This window comes from Falco peregrinus, chromosome 11, assembly GCF_023634155.1.
Source record: "Falco peregrinus isolate bFalPer1 chromosome 11, bFalPer1.pri, whole genome shotgun sequence".
Classification (NCBI taxonomy): Eukaryota; Metazoa; Chordata; class Aves; order Falconiformes; family Falconidae; genus Falco; species Falco peregrinus.
Genome location: NC_073731.1, coordinates 9,504,890 through 9,518,333, shown reverse-complemented (window position 1 = coordinate 9,518,333; position 13,444 = coordinate 9,504,890). Strand labels below are relative to the sequence as shown.

The window sequence follows — 13,444 nt, the reverse complement described above, 5'->3', positions numbered from 1 at the left end:
TATGACCTTCATCATGCACTGGCTAAGAAAAAGGAATTGCTACAATAAAAAATAATTGGCATTTAGGGAGGGAAAACAGAGAAAAGAAAGGTCTTAAAAATTTGGCGTGTAGCCAAGTGCTGCAGTAGAAGACAAGTTTTCCTACTCAAGAGACTAACAGTTGAGGTAACCCGCTTTATGTCATTTGTTCTTAAAACGATTCAATGGATCCAAAGTTTCAGCTGTGGAGATTCCATGCACACTTACAAGATGAGACCTGATCCTGACCATCAGGCAGCACCACCGCATTCCTGAGGGACAGTTCTTTTACTGCTAACAGAAATAGCGCAGACAACACAGATGACACGTCTACCACAACCAGCCAAGAATCTTTAATTTCGTAAATTAAGTATTTCGTAAATATCGTAATCTATTACGATAATTAAAATCGTAATCTTACTGAAAAGGGGCTAGCTTACCTGCAAGATTCTGTGTATCTTTCATAAACTGTTTCTTCTTCGGCTGCATGACCACACTGCTGGTGTTTTCTGCAGCAGAACATAAATCAGAAACAAATCATTTTATTACTGCTGATACAGAAGAGTGAGGAGTCGCTGATACACCAGATGGTTTTGCTGCCATCCGTAACCTCAAAAGACTGGAGAAATGGGCTGACAGGGCCCTTGTGCAGTTCAATAAGGGGAAGTGCCAAGCCCTCCACCTGGGGAGGAACGACCCTATGCACCAGTATATGCTGGGGCTGCCCAGCTGGAAAGCAGCTGGAAAGCAACTGGTGGACACAGAGTTGGCCATGAGCCAGCAATGTGACCCTGCGGCAAAAAAGGCTGACAGTATCCTTGGCTGCACAAGGAGGAGTGTTGCCAACTGGTGGAGAGAGGTGATCCTTCTCCTCTACTCAGCACTTGTGAGACCACACCCAGAGCGCTGTGTCCAGGTCTGGGCTCCCCAGCACTAGGCAACCATGGGCACACTTGAGAGAGCCCAGCAAAGGACCACTAAGATGATGGAGTGGTGCATCTCTTCTGTGAGGAAAGGTACGATTGTTCAGCTTGGAGAAGAGGAGGCTCGGGGGGATCCCATCAATGTCTATAAATACCTGAAGGGAGGGTATAAAGAAGACAGAACCAGGCGCTTTCCAGTGGTGCCCATGACAGGTCAAGAGGTGATGGGCACACACTGAAACACAGGAGGCTTCGTCTGAACATCAGGTAACACTTTTTCACTGTGACGGCAAACACTGGCACAGGTTGCCCCAAAAGGCAGTGGAGTCTCCATTCTTGGAGACACTCAAAAGCCATCTGGACAGCCTGCTCCAGGTGGTCCTGCTTGAGCAGATGACCTTCCAAATCAACCATTCTGTAGTCTTTACATTCCCCTATCACTTTGCTTATTCCTGCTAGGTTAACAATTTCTGCGCTGCAGGTATGAGAGGCAGCAGCATGTGACTGTCAGCTGGTTCTGAGACGCTGCTCTTGCAGCCCTGAAGACAGATCCCACTCCTTGCACCACATGCACCCCAAATATCTGACAAGCACAAAGGGTTACTAGGCAATCTGAGAGAAAGAGAGTTTGGTCTCCATCACTAATCAAGAGCATATGCTAGTATGTCCAGGGAAGTTCATACCTTTGCCTTTATGGAGTTTGGGATTCCTGTACACAAAGCGATCCAAGAATCTCATTAACGTGAAATCCTGCAAAGGGTCACCAGAGTACTGAATGTGATTTCCCTGAAAGAACAAGAAAGCCAAAAATCATTAAGGTCTGGATTTTAGAAAGACAGTAACTATAAAACACAGAGAACTAAGTAAACACAGTCCAAGACCATTAAACCACACTTTAAAAAGACAAAGACTTGGGGATACTTCATCACATGAGCCTGACCAGTTAAGACACTCCTGTACAGGTTCTTATTTTTGCAAGCTCATTATTTTCTTAATGAAAAACCCCTTTGTTCACTTTGTTTCAGTGATGAAGTGCCTTGCAATGTAGTATGCCAATAACAGTTAATACTCAGCACTATTTGGATACCATATATTCAAATGAAAAATAAGTATTTTATTTATTTGTGTAGGTTTGAGTATTTTTGGCGTAACACAACAGTTAACAAAGAATTTGTTTCAACACCTGGGTTCCCCACATAAATACCCCATCTTAAACAAAAAGACAGACCAAAACTAAAAAAAAGCATTAGGAATCATGTAATACCCACCTTTCTACCAAGTTAATTACTTCTGTGAGTAGTCTTCTTTACATAAAACACTTCAATTCCATGAAAAGTTTTGGATTTGAGTGTATGTTACAGTGCTGCAGAGTTGCTAGTGATCTCCAGGGTGCAAGATGGCTTTATAATATATTTTTCAAATGGCAAAAACAGCTAACATAAAAATCAAACTTCAAAGCTACAGACTAGTAAAAGCACTTACTTCTAGAATTGTTTTTGCAAATAGGGCCACAGATGGATGAAAATGTTCAGAAAGCTGAAAAACATGAACCACTTATTTATTTCTGCTTTAAAAATAAATGCAATCATTACTCATGTTGACTTAACAGACTCCTCACAACACCACCTTGTCATATGAGCACTCTGTAACACACAGACACATGCAGCAGCGCAACACTGATGTGCCCTGCCCTTGAACAACTTCAAGTTCTAATTTTTCATTTGCATTAACTAAATACATTCTCACTTACAATTCTGTTTAATTCAACACTGAAAAGCTTTAGTGGTACATACCTAAGATCCAAAAGTCAAGAAAGATTATTACTGTTCAAATCTCCACTTACAAATTCCTATTCCCTACTCTGCAGCATCAGCGGGTTTTTTTATGCAACACATACAAGCTTAACGCTGAACAATGCCAGCTTTAACCTTCCTGTTGTTACCCAGGTAGCTACCCCATGAATAACCACGTTAATTTTCTTCTCTCAATACGAGGGTCACACTACGAAACACAGTCATCGGCAGCGTAAGAACGCCTTACCTTCTTCAGTTCCCAAAGGCTTGTACTTTCGGCGCCGCAGTATAAAGGACTTCGGTGCATAGGATCATACAAAGCTCCACTCTTCCTGCCTGACGGGCAGAGGAGATGAAAACTTAAATTTCCTCAGTCAATTTTATGAGAACATTACTTTCATTTCACATGACAGTAATGCTGCCCACCATGCTTAGCTGCACAGGCCAAAGATTCATCCAGTAGCAAGGAAGGATTATATTCAGCACCCCTTCCCCAGTGTATGATCAGGTGCACAGGTGAGTCTCTGTGTGCTTCCAAGGAAGCTCCTGAAAACCCCTGCTCCATTCCAAAAGATCTTCAGGAAAGAGTGAAACTTGAAGCAGGTTCAAATGTTCTAGCAAGTTTCACAAGCGAAGAGCAGTTACACATCCTAACCTTGGCTACATTGCTTTGAAGGTGTCTGAATATGGAAGCAAAAATTTCCCAAGCCAGTTTTTTGCTTCGGCACAAATGCAGTAAACTGCATGAAGTGAGACACTAGCAGCTTCATACAGACTCTTCATTGCTGCTGAGCTAACAGATAATTACTCTGACGGACTGCTTTGAATCAAACTTGAATTTGAAAAGCTAAAATAATGTTTTAATCAATTAATTTTACAAGTCTTGATCGTGTCCCTGTTACAGAATGTTACAAGTTAAATGAATTATAATTTCTTCTAATTTACCTCCCATATTCAGATGATGCACCCATGAGGCTGTTGAATTTGAATTGTTTGTTTTAGCAGAATCTTCTGTTGTGCTCCTCTCTTCACCTGCTACTTTGTCTGCATCCATAAATTTTTCCTCATCCTCTTCAGCCTCTTTTTGATCCTTAAAGCACTCTTCATCATCCGACTCCTAAACCACAACAAATGTTAACAAACAGCTTTTCCTTTCCAGTTTTATTCTGATTTATTAGAAAAATAGTTCTTAAGGTGCTACTTGCAAAAATATAAACAAATGATGGCCAATGTTTAAGCAATGGATTGTTGGCCTTGATACAGGACTTAAAATTGAACTTTGCAGCTTATATCACAAAAGTGTAATGGTGTCTCCCCAGAAAGGAAAAAAACAAACCCAGTCCTGCCTAGCTATACTTCAGAGACTGCAGACAGAACCACCAAACAGGCCATGCTTTGACAAAGCTTCTGGGTGAAAAATGTTCACCTGCTTACTTATACAGCATTTAGCAAAATAATCTTCTCTCCACGAATGAAGTCCATAGGCCCCACTAGAACGCTTAAAACGCCTTCATCTGTGCAGATTTTTAATGTAGTTATAATTGCTCAAGTGCTTCCTCCAGTAGCAGAATACACTAGCAAGCTCTCAGGTTACTAACAAACAGGTTAGGGAAAGGTGTTTATGAAAACAGCTCTTATTGAAAAAACAATGAGAGAAAGAAATCATCTTATACCACATGATCCTGTAACTGGACCCTTAACTCTGGTTTTGCTTTCAGAAGCTCAGACAGAAGGTACAGGGTTCCACAAATGAAGGGTGGCATTTGTCCACAAGTGACTTGAAGTAACCTCTTCACAAAGGCCTTCACACGCCGTGACACTACATCTGCCTTCAGAGATTTATAGACAAGATTAAGAAACATGGATGGCTTTGAGCACGTTGCTAAAGCAGGATCTAGAAGTTTTCTGTAGAACACACAGGAGAAAACATTGACGATTGTTATAATGCATGTAGGATAATAACTGCTATTAACAACAATCATCTACATTTTTCAGAGTGCCATCTAAAAGGTCAGTAACAGCTTGTTCCCCACCCCTCAAAACCATTACCATCAACCCTGAACTGTCATCAGCCCTGTAATATTTCTAGATATATATGAGACATGGAAGATTAAAAAAACCTCCTACCAGAAAACAAAAAAACCCCAAACTGTTAATATAAGGAAACTGAGTTCAGCTGAAACCTGCTTCAAAAATTGAGCTATTCAAAGAAATTAATCTAATCTATACAGATGTGCAAAAAAATAGAAAGAAAATGGTTAGCAATTGGCATGCTTCACAATCAGACCAGATATATGTATTGGCAACTTCATTTTCTACTCCACATATTTCCCAGGCTGCCAGGCACTGTAAAGCCCTTAAATACATTGCACATTCTGTGGTAACCTGAGCTCCCTCCTTAAAAAAAAATCAACAGCTTCCCTTTGGTCAACAAAACAGAAGCCTGTAAGGATCCTACAAAAAGTCCCAACAATCAGCTAGGACAAAAAAAAGAGACATTTTGATAACACAAGGCTTTCCAACTACACAAATTAAGTCATCTAAAGAATGTGTAAACATAATATTCCCCCTCTCCCCTGTACGAAAGAAGAAAAAAAAGGAAACAAGATTTTAGTCTATCATGTGACTAAACCAGAGTAATCCAAAAAGGGATTTCAGAAATAGTTCTATCAGTTTCAAGTAACATCTGGAATTAAAACATGCCACCAGAAAGCAGTGCGAAGGATGAAATGCATGTGTTGTGTTCTCAGGACCCATCACTACCAACTTGTTTCATCCCCACGTTAAGTCAAAGAAATGGCATGCATTTTCTTCCAGCTCATACAAAACATCAAAAACTTTTAGCCAATGAGACCAAATACACAAGATTTTAAAAGCAAAATAAGCATTTCTACAACTTTAAATTAGTGGTGACTACCTGATAAAATTAAATTTATATTACAAAATGGAATCCTATCACTTACTTGTACAGCGCTGCATAGTACCTATCCGATACAGTTTGCTGAGAGTCCATCACTTGAAACAGTAACATCAGGGCCTGGACACTGGTACTGAAGTTCACAAGATGCAGAACTTTAAACAACGTGTCCATTTGTTCTTTCACTTTGTCATCACCAGTCTCAGCATAAGGGTAAGCTCTGTTGACCCCGCAAAGAAGAGCGCTGAGCATTTTGGATTCCACGTCTTTTTTCTTAATGCAGTTCCGAAAAAAGCAGAAGTACAAAGTTATCAGCTTGCTAGCCAATGCACTTTCTTCATGACTGAGGACTATCTGATTTAGAAAGCAAATGGCATAATATTGAGTTTTCACATTAATGTTTGACCGATACAAAAGCCTTTCCACCTCACTGCACACTACTCCCTTCATGTTTGGATGCTTGTGAAGTAACGTCTCTAAAAGATAAGAGGCTTTGGTGGCAATTTTATTCTGAGGGTCCCCCAGTTTATTTACCAGCTGAACAAGCAGAACTTTCTCCTGCTCAGGCTTGTTACAGAGAAGCTCATGCGCAACTGCCAGCGCTCGGGATTTTGTTGCTGTCAGACAATCGTGGCTCAGTGTTTCTAATGCCTGCACAAACTCTGCCACCTGCAGTTTCAGCTGATGTTCAAAGTACCACAGTACCAATCGCTTGTCTCTTGAATCCCTGTTGCCACTCGACATCTTCTCTATGTTGTTAAACGGTCGCTGCGAGAAAGACCATAATTTTCGAGTGTCTGGTAAGAGATCTGTAATGAGAAGCTCCTTGAAAGTATCCAAAGCCATAAGGCTCTGATGCCTGCTGCCCTTTTTCTTTATGAGGTTTACCAAGTTCTCAACAAAGTGCAGACTGTGGACAGCACTGTCCTGAATGAGAAGGGTCATCGCTGCCATCCTGTCAGCCAAGGTACCCGATGACACAACAGTTTTCATCCATGCCGAAGAGGCCCCCTTCTGATAATCCGTCTTATTCTTATACAGGTCTGTCTCCTGTTGGTACAGCTTTTGGGCCAAGGCCTTATACTTGGACACAAGCATCTGATTTTGTGGCTCTGAAGAGAACTCGTTGGTGTATTCTAGATCATACCATTTGCCCCCTGGTTTGATTAGTATCACTTGCCTAATAGAAAATTCAAAATCTTCTTCCAGATTTTCTTTTTTTGCTGCAAGGTGCTGGTCCGGATCACTGCCACCTTGCTTCTTCTTGCTGCCTTTCACGACGCTTGCCTTTTCCTTGACTTGTTTCCCTTTTTTCCCGTCCAATGAAGGAGGGTTTGTTTCTTTCTTGCCTTTCTCTTTCTTTGGGGTCTTCTCTTTCTCCTTGCTGCTGCTGTCGTCCTCCTCCACCACCAAGCAACTTTCCGCATACTTGCCGAGCCCCAGGGAGCTGACGAACGCCTCCAGCTCCCCTTCCTTCAAGTCGTCGATCGCGTCCTTCTTGCCGCCGTCCACCATCTCCTCCGCCTCATCCACGGCGCACAGCATCACGTAGTCTTGCTGCGGGCGGCAGAGCACGGCCGTTACAGGCGGACCTGGCCCGAGGCCACAAGCTCCCCGAGCCGCTCCCAAAGACCCCCCGCCGCTCCCCGCTGGCCCGGCCCGGGCTCGGCTCAGCCCGGCCCGGGGCGGGGGGGGCCGCCGCCACGTGCTCACGCTCTCTCCCACCCCCCCTTACCTTGGTGCCGCCGAGGCGTAGCACTTCATCCAGTGTGAACCCTTCGCCATCTCCGTTTTCTCCTTCCTCATCATCCTCCTCCTCGTCGCTGCCGCCACCCGCCTCCTTCGGGTTCCTCACACCGAAGTCCCACAGCGCCGCCATCGCTGCCCGCCGGAAGCTGCGGCCCGCCGGAAGCCACGGCGCTGGCGCGCTTCCGGCCGCGGGGCAGGGCGGGACGGCAGGTCCTGCAAGGGGGGTGGAGGGAGCTCGCCGCAGGCTGGGCGGCCCGGCCTCACGCGGGCGCCGGGACGCGGCGCGGCCACCAAACGGCCAGGACCTGCGGCGGGTGGGCCGCCCGCGGGCGCCGCTGCCATGGTGCCGCTGCCTGCGCGCCGCGCGCTCGTCGCCGCCGCCCTGGGTGCCGCCGGCCGCCGCCGGTTCCCCTGTCACGCTGGCAACGGCCGCCTCCCCCCCTCCGCCTCCCTTCCTCTCCCGGCGACAGCGCGGCCCTCCTCGGGCGCGGGGGGCGAGGCGGGGGCCGAGGGGCCCAACCGGGGCTCCGCCATGCTGCGGCACCTGCTGCTCAAGCTGCGGGCCACCGGGCCGGTGACGGTGGCCGAGTACATGCGGGAGGCGCTCACCAACCCGGGCCAGGTGCGGGCCGGGCCGGGGGGGCCGTGACCCTGCACCCGGGGATGCCGCGCCGCTCACCGGGCCCCGGGCCCCTCTCCCCCCGCAGGGTTACTACACGCGGCGCGGCGGCATCGGCGACAGCGGGGACTTCGTCACCTCCCCCGAGATCAGCCAGGCCTTCGGGGAGGTACCGGCGCCTCTCTCCGTCGGTAGCTGCGGGGGTGGCGGGGGGGCCGCGCTGGGGGATGCCCGAGCAGCGAGTCCGGGCTTCAGGTCATTTACCAAAAGAAAACTGGTTTGGCAGGGGCAGGGGCGTTCAGGTTTTGTGGGTGATGGGGGGGGGGGGGGAGGCCTTTCCTGTGCTGAGCCTGAGGCACACCTGGGCGTAGGAACCCTTGGTTTCATACAGAACTTGTTTATAAATACAAAGAGTGATGGTAGTTTCCCGGTGTGAAAACTACACAAAAACCATTTTCAGACGCTGGTCGGGTTCGCTCTGGCTTGTGCGTCGCTTGCGGTAGGACGGCTGCCTGAGCGCCCTTCTCCCCGCAGCTTTGGGGAGTGCACTGGGTGGAGGGTGGCTGCCGGGGGGGCAGTTGGCCAGGCAGCAGCCAGCACTGGAGCTTTTAGCAAAGGTTCACGCTCCAGCCAGGGGAGCCCCACACCTTTAGTGATGGAGAGTTGCTTCAGCTGGGCTGACAGCAGCCAGCCACTGATTTTAATATAAAAAGAGCAGAGGGCAAAGTTATGTATCATAATGATTTCTCTGAACTTTGAAATGTGGAGAGAGAGTATTGCCGTAGTATCTTAGTTATTATCAGACAAAAGGCAGGTACTGCTTTCCGCAAGTTCTGAAGTTCTTACTGTAACTCTTTGTGTTGTTTCTCACTGTCAGTTAATAGGAATATGGTGTGTCAGTGAATGGATAGCCGCAGGCAAACCTAAAGCGTTCCAGCTGGTGGAACTGGGCCCGGGGAGGGGCACTCTTGCTGATGATATGTTACGGGTAGGTGAAAACTAATATTAATATTCTTTATTTCCAGCCTTATGCCGTGGCTACTCTGAAGCCTGAAGGAATGATGTTCTGCTCTCAGGATTTAACCCTCCCTAGTACTAAAATCATTTCAGTCAGGAGATTTGCAGCTTAGACTGTTATTAAAATATATGCGTATTTCTGAGCTCAACTGTGTCAGTTGAAAGCAGAACATGGGCCAGTGTGGGCACACTGCAGGCACACGTGTAATCGTTCAAGTGCTACTTGGTAGAAGGGGAGGGCAGGAATACTCCAAATTATTTCTGCATGGGAAAGCATTATCCAAACTGAAAACTGCTTAGGACTCCTGAGTGCTGCTGTGTGTTCCTGGGAGGGGGGCCTCAGTGTAGCAGGGAGGCGGGGAGGACAATAATACAGCAGTGAAGGTGTGTCAGTTCCTTTGGGGATTTCAGGGGCTTATTTCTTCTCAGTTAGCCCTTTGTGTTCAGTCATGCTTGCATGCTGTCTATTAATTAGAATACTACTGATTCAAAACCTGATTGCTAATGGGATTTAGTATCTCAGAAGAACTTTTGTCATATTTGCATATATTAATAAAAAAAACTGATAAGCACAGTGAAATGTAGGATATCAAACACTTTTGTTTACCATGCCTGGGAAAACTGAACCATTTTTCTCCTAATGCTAAATCCTCTGCGGGTCTTAAAGGAGCTACTCATTCTCAGGCTATTACTATTCTAAATTAGCATTTCATGTCATTGCCCTATGTAATATGCACTGTATTTTGCCAACTTTATTAGAAGCATAGAAGCTTTTATTAAAACTGATGAATTCCCACCTCCTTCTGAAGGAGCAAAATGCAGTCTCTTTCACTCAAACTATTTTGTTAAATGAACACCAACTAAATCTTTTATCTTGAATAGAAATAATGAGATTAAAGGTTAATTCTTAAACCTTTAATGTACACAGCACGTGACTGCCTAATAGAATTCATCTGCCTTTATAGGTCTTCAACCAGCTTGCATCTTTGCTTAGTAAATGTGATGTCTCTATTCATCTGGTAGAAGTGAGTCCCAAACTCAGTGAGATCCAAGCGCTAATGCTGACGGGAGGGAAGGCACAGTCAAACCCCGAGGACAAGTCTGCTTACATGAAGGGCGTTAGCAAGACTGGGATTCCCATTTTCTGGTACAGAGACATTCAAGATGTGCCGTCAGGTAAGGAGCGTGAATGTCTTGTTACAGGGATGGCATCCTTCCTCCATTTGCAGCTTCTGATAATGGAATACTTCTCTGGTAGCCTTCATAATGGATAGAAAAGTAGTTAATATAAGTGTTGGTTCTTAGGCAGGATCTTGACTCCTTTTTCGTAACTGCTACCTGTTCCGACTACCTTCATTTTGGGATAGCTACCCAATTTCATATACTCTCACTTTTTCTTATCATGGGAAACCATTTACTGGCTTTGCCTGAATCTCCTTCCATGAGATACTTATTTAAAATTCTTGGACTGGACGCTAGAGCTAGCTGTAGAAATGCTGTCTTTGATGTATCCAAGCTGGAAGTAACGATAATTATTTCACAACCACATTAACTAGCTTAATTCATTAAAAATCATAAGCTGCTATGGAAGCATTAATAATTTAATGCATTGTTTTTTACCTTCCCACAGGTTACAGCTTTTACCTAGCACATGAGTTTTTTGATGCCCTGCCAATACATAAGTTTCAGGTACAGCAAGAAGATTGTTGTAATTGTGACCGACTGCTTCAGTGCCTTTTCTCTGAGGAAGCACAGAATCAGGGTGCCAGACTAGACACATGCATTGCACTGTCTCTGGTGATCAAATATTTCTAACTTAATTTGAACAAATAAGTCTTAATTCAGCTGATAACTGTAAAACTAGTAATTGTTCTTGAATGGAGAATCTTGTAGAAAGCTAAAGGGTTTTTTTCTGCTGAGAAGAGTCTCAAGGTTTTTTATTTCTTACGGTACCTTAATGAAGCTTTTAATTTCCGCGTTATTTTATGCACCACTGCTAACAAAGACTGAAGGGCTTTCATTTGAATGGTAATGAGAATAGCAAATTAGAGGCTAGTTAGGATTCAGAAGAAATATTCAACTTCGATTTGGTAAATAGTTTATGAAAATCACTGGTAGAATATAAATATTTTATTTTGGTTAAATGTTGCACTGTCAATAGAAGAGGCAGCATTTTTCTAAACAGCATCATTCATTCCTTTTAAGTGTAACTAAACCTGTATTTTATTTGACTCTGGAGATGAGTCTCTTCCACAGGCTTTTTCCAAGGCAGTTACTGGAATTAAGTAGGAACGAATAATTGTTGTTAATACATATTATGTTCCTAAAATGTTTGTGAAAATGCTTGAGATTAGTTCAATCAAATAACAAGATACTGTTGTAGCTATTAAGAGTGTAAAATGAGTACTTTGGGTTCATTAAACAGAGAACAGAGAAAGGCTGGCGTGAAGTGTTGGTTGATGTAGATCCAGAAGTTCCTGACCAGCTGCGGTTTGTCTTGTCACCATCCAGTACCCCTGCAACAGAAAACTTTATTCAGGTAAGATTATGCCTACCTGTTTGTACTTGCATCTCTACTGACTCTTTCAAGTACATTTACTGCTTCTCAGTTACTTTGAGAGCAAGAGGAGGGATCTTAGTCTATCTGAGTAAATACAGCTTTACCCTTTCCATTCTGCAAAACTTCCACAGGCATTTAACTTTGTATGCTGTGAGAATACAGCACAAAAAGTTTCACACAGAAGGGCTTTTTGAAGGTGCACGTGGCTGAAGAGCAGTTTCCATTCTTTCAGTACCACAGTAATGCAGTTTCACCTGATGCAGGTGTTCTTAATTGTTAGAAAGATTTTCTTTTCAGTCAAATATAGGTTATAGAAGAGATGACTGAAATTCAGCACTTGGAAGACACTAACTGAAAATGACTTTGTAAAAACTAGCTCAAGCTTTAGGTAGTCTGGCTTACGCCCCTGGACCTGTGTGCCCCAACAAAGTGACAAGAGTCCCAAGACATCAAGTGTTGAAGAACTCTTGCCCTGTATTTGTTTGCTAATGCAGGTGTTTTGCTCTCTGAACACTGCCCTAGCCTGAAGAAACGAGGGATCATGTGGAAGTGTGTCCTGAGGCTGGTGTCATCATTCAGAGACTTGCCTGTCGTATAGAAAAGGACGGCGGGGCTGCACTGATCGCCGATTATGGTCATGATGGAACCAAAACTGACACTTTCCGGGCAAGTCGTTCATTTACGCTGAAAGAATAAGCCAATATACTCTTTTATCTTTTATTTGTCACTTGGATCGTTAGGTTCTTGTAAGTGAAAGGTCTTGGGTGGATATAATAGCAAAAACTGCATTATGCTGCAATCATAAAACTGAGTAATTGAGTTCCTATTTAATCAGTACCCGTAAGGGTTTCTGTCAGTTGGAGAGGATAATCTGAGCCCTTGCTCAGTTTATCTCAGAAGTATAATTTGCTGTTTTCACCCCTCACACGCACAACTTGGGGCTAGCAAAGACTAGCTAGGGTAGCCAGGATGATGGCTGAGTATAATATTCTGATTTTAATTTTTCAGGGTTTCCGGAATCACAAACTTCACGATGTGCTGAAAGCTCCAGGTACAGCTGACCTGACAGCAGATGTTGATTTCAGCTATCTTCGAAAGATGACACAGGGAAGAACAGCCACATTGGGCCCCATTAAACAGCGGGAGTTTTTAAAAAACATGGGCATTGACCTCCGATTCCAGGTACCATAGTGTTTACGGGTACACGAACTCTCCTGCTCCACAAGCAATGCTCTTAAGCAGCAAGAGAGCTTTTATAATAATCTGATTTTAAAAGAAAGTTGTTCCAAACAGCATGCAGGTGTGGGATCAGAGTTGCTTCTCCTAGATATAAGTTACTCGTGATCCCTCAAAATAAACTGATCATATTATGTTTAGGAGTATTTAAACTTTGCTCCATACATCAATGTATGAGCTGCACCAGGATCTTACTGGTTCTACTGAACATTATGGCACTGTTACATCAGTGTAAGTGAAAGGGATGCAACTGGTGATTGCAGGTATGAGGGAATCTATAGGAAGGCAGGAATGGCTGTAACCTACATTTTTTATTTTTAGGTCCTCTTGCAGAATTCACGTGACACAGCAACTCATGAACAGTTACTTCACAGCTATGATATGCTGATGAATCCCAAGAAGATGGGGGACTGTTTTAACTTTTTTGCCCTGCTGCCTCACCACAGGCTTGCACAGCCTGACAAGAAATATAAGCCAGATTCAAAGTCTCCCTTACCGCCTGTTGCTGGATTTGATGAACTCTTACTGAAATAATTACAAATACTGTAGCAAAATGTCTGATAATAGTAGCTTTCAATAGCAGCCTATTAAATAAAAAACAAGTAAAAGGAA

At 44.3% G+C, this 13,444-nt stretch overlaps 2 protein-coding genes across 3 annotated transcripts in view; one reads left to right on the top strand and one right to left on the bottom strand.

Annotated features, from left to right (window-relative positions):
- The window catches only part of CEBPZ (CCAAT enhancer binding protein zeta), a 17,170-nt gene extending 9,603 nt beyond the window's left edge, over positions 1-7,567 (bottom strand). Inside the window, exons 1-8 of one of the 2 annotated variants that reach the window (XM_055816460.1) lie at positions 7,387-7,567; positions 5,698-7,208; positions 4,408-4,639; positions 3,680-3,851; positions 2,982-3,070; positions 2,424-2,477; positions 1,625-1,727; positions 459-527 (exon numbers count right to left, since the gene is read on the bottom strand). In XM_055816460.1, the coding sequence (XP_055672435.1) occupies positions 459-527; positions 1,625-1,727; positions 2,424-2,477; positions 2,982-3,070; positions 3,680-3,851; positions 4,408-4,639; positions 5,698-7,208; positions 7,387-7,530 (2,374 nt within the window). In that variant the 5' untranslated portion in view covers positions 7,531-7,567. The remainder of the gene's footprint in view (positions 1-458; positions 528-1,624; positions 1,728-2,423; positions 2,478-2,981; positions 3,071-3,679; positions 3,852-4,407; positions 4,640-5,697; positions 7,209-7,386) is intronic. The other variant, XM_055816461.1, reaches the window with a different exon arrangement.
- Positions 7,528-13,444, top strand: NDUFAF7 (NADH:ubiquinone oxidoreductase complex assembly factor 7). Its single transcript, XM_055816464.1, has 9 exons — positions 7,528-8,022; positions 8,108-8,188; positions 8,897-9,007; positions 10,002-10,212; positions 10,667-10,725; positions 11,462-11,575; positions 12,119-12,262; positions 12,605-12,778; positions 13,154-13,444. Exons 1-9 carry the CDS (start codon positions 7,741-7,743, stop codon positions 13,364-13,366), a joined length of 1,389 nt encoding a protein of 462 aa, XP_055672439.1. The 5' UTR covers positions 7,528-7,740; the 3' UTR covers positions 13,367-13,444.

Excerpts from the sequence above, each read along its gene's own strand:
- NDUFAF7 (XM_055816464.1), top strand. The coding sequence starts at position 7,741 with ATGGTGCCGCTGCCTGCGCGCCGCGCGCTCGTCGCCGCCGCCCTGGGT. Across the intron at positions 11,576-12,118 it reads CAACAGAAAACTTTATTCAG|CCTGAAGAAACGAGGGATCA; the intron begins GTAAGATTATGC and ends ACACTGCCCTAG. Across the intron at positions 12,779-13,153 it reads GCATTGACCTCCGATTCCAG|GTCCTCTTGCAGAATTCACG; the intron begins GTACCATAGTGT and ends TTTTATTTTTAG.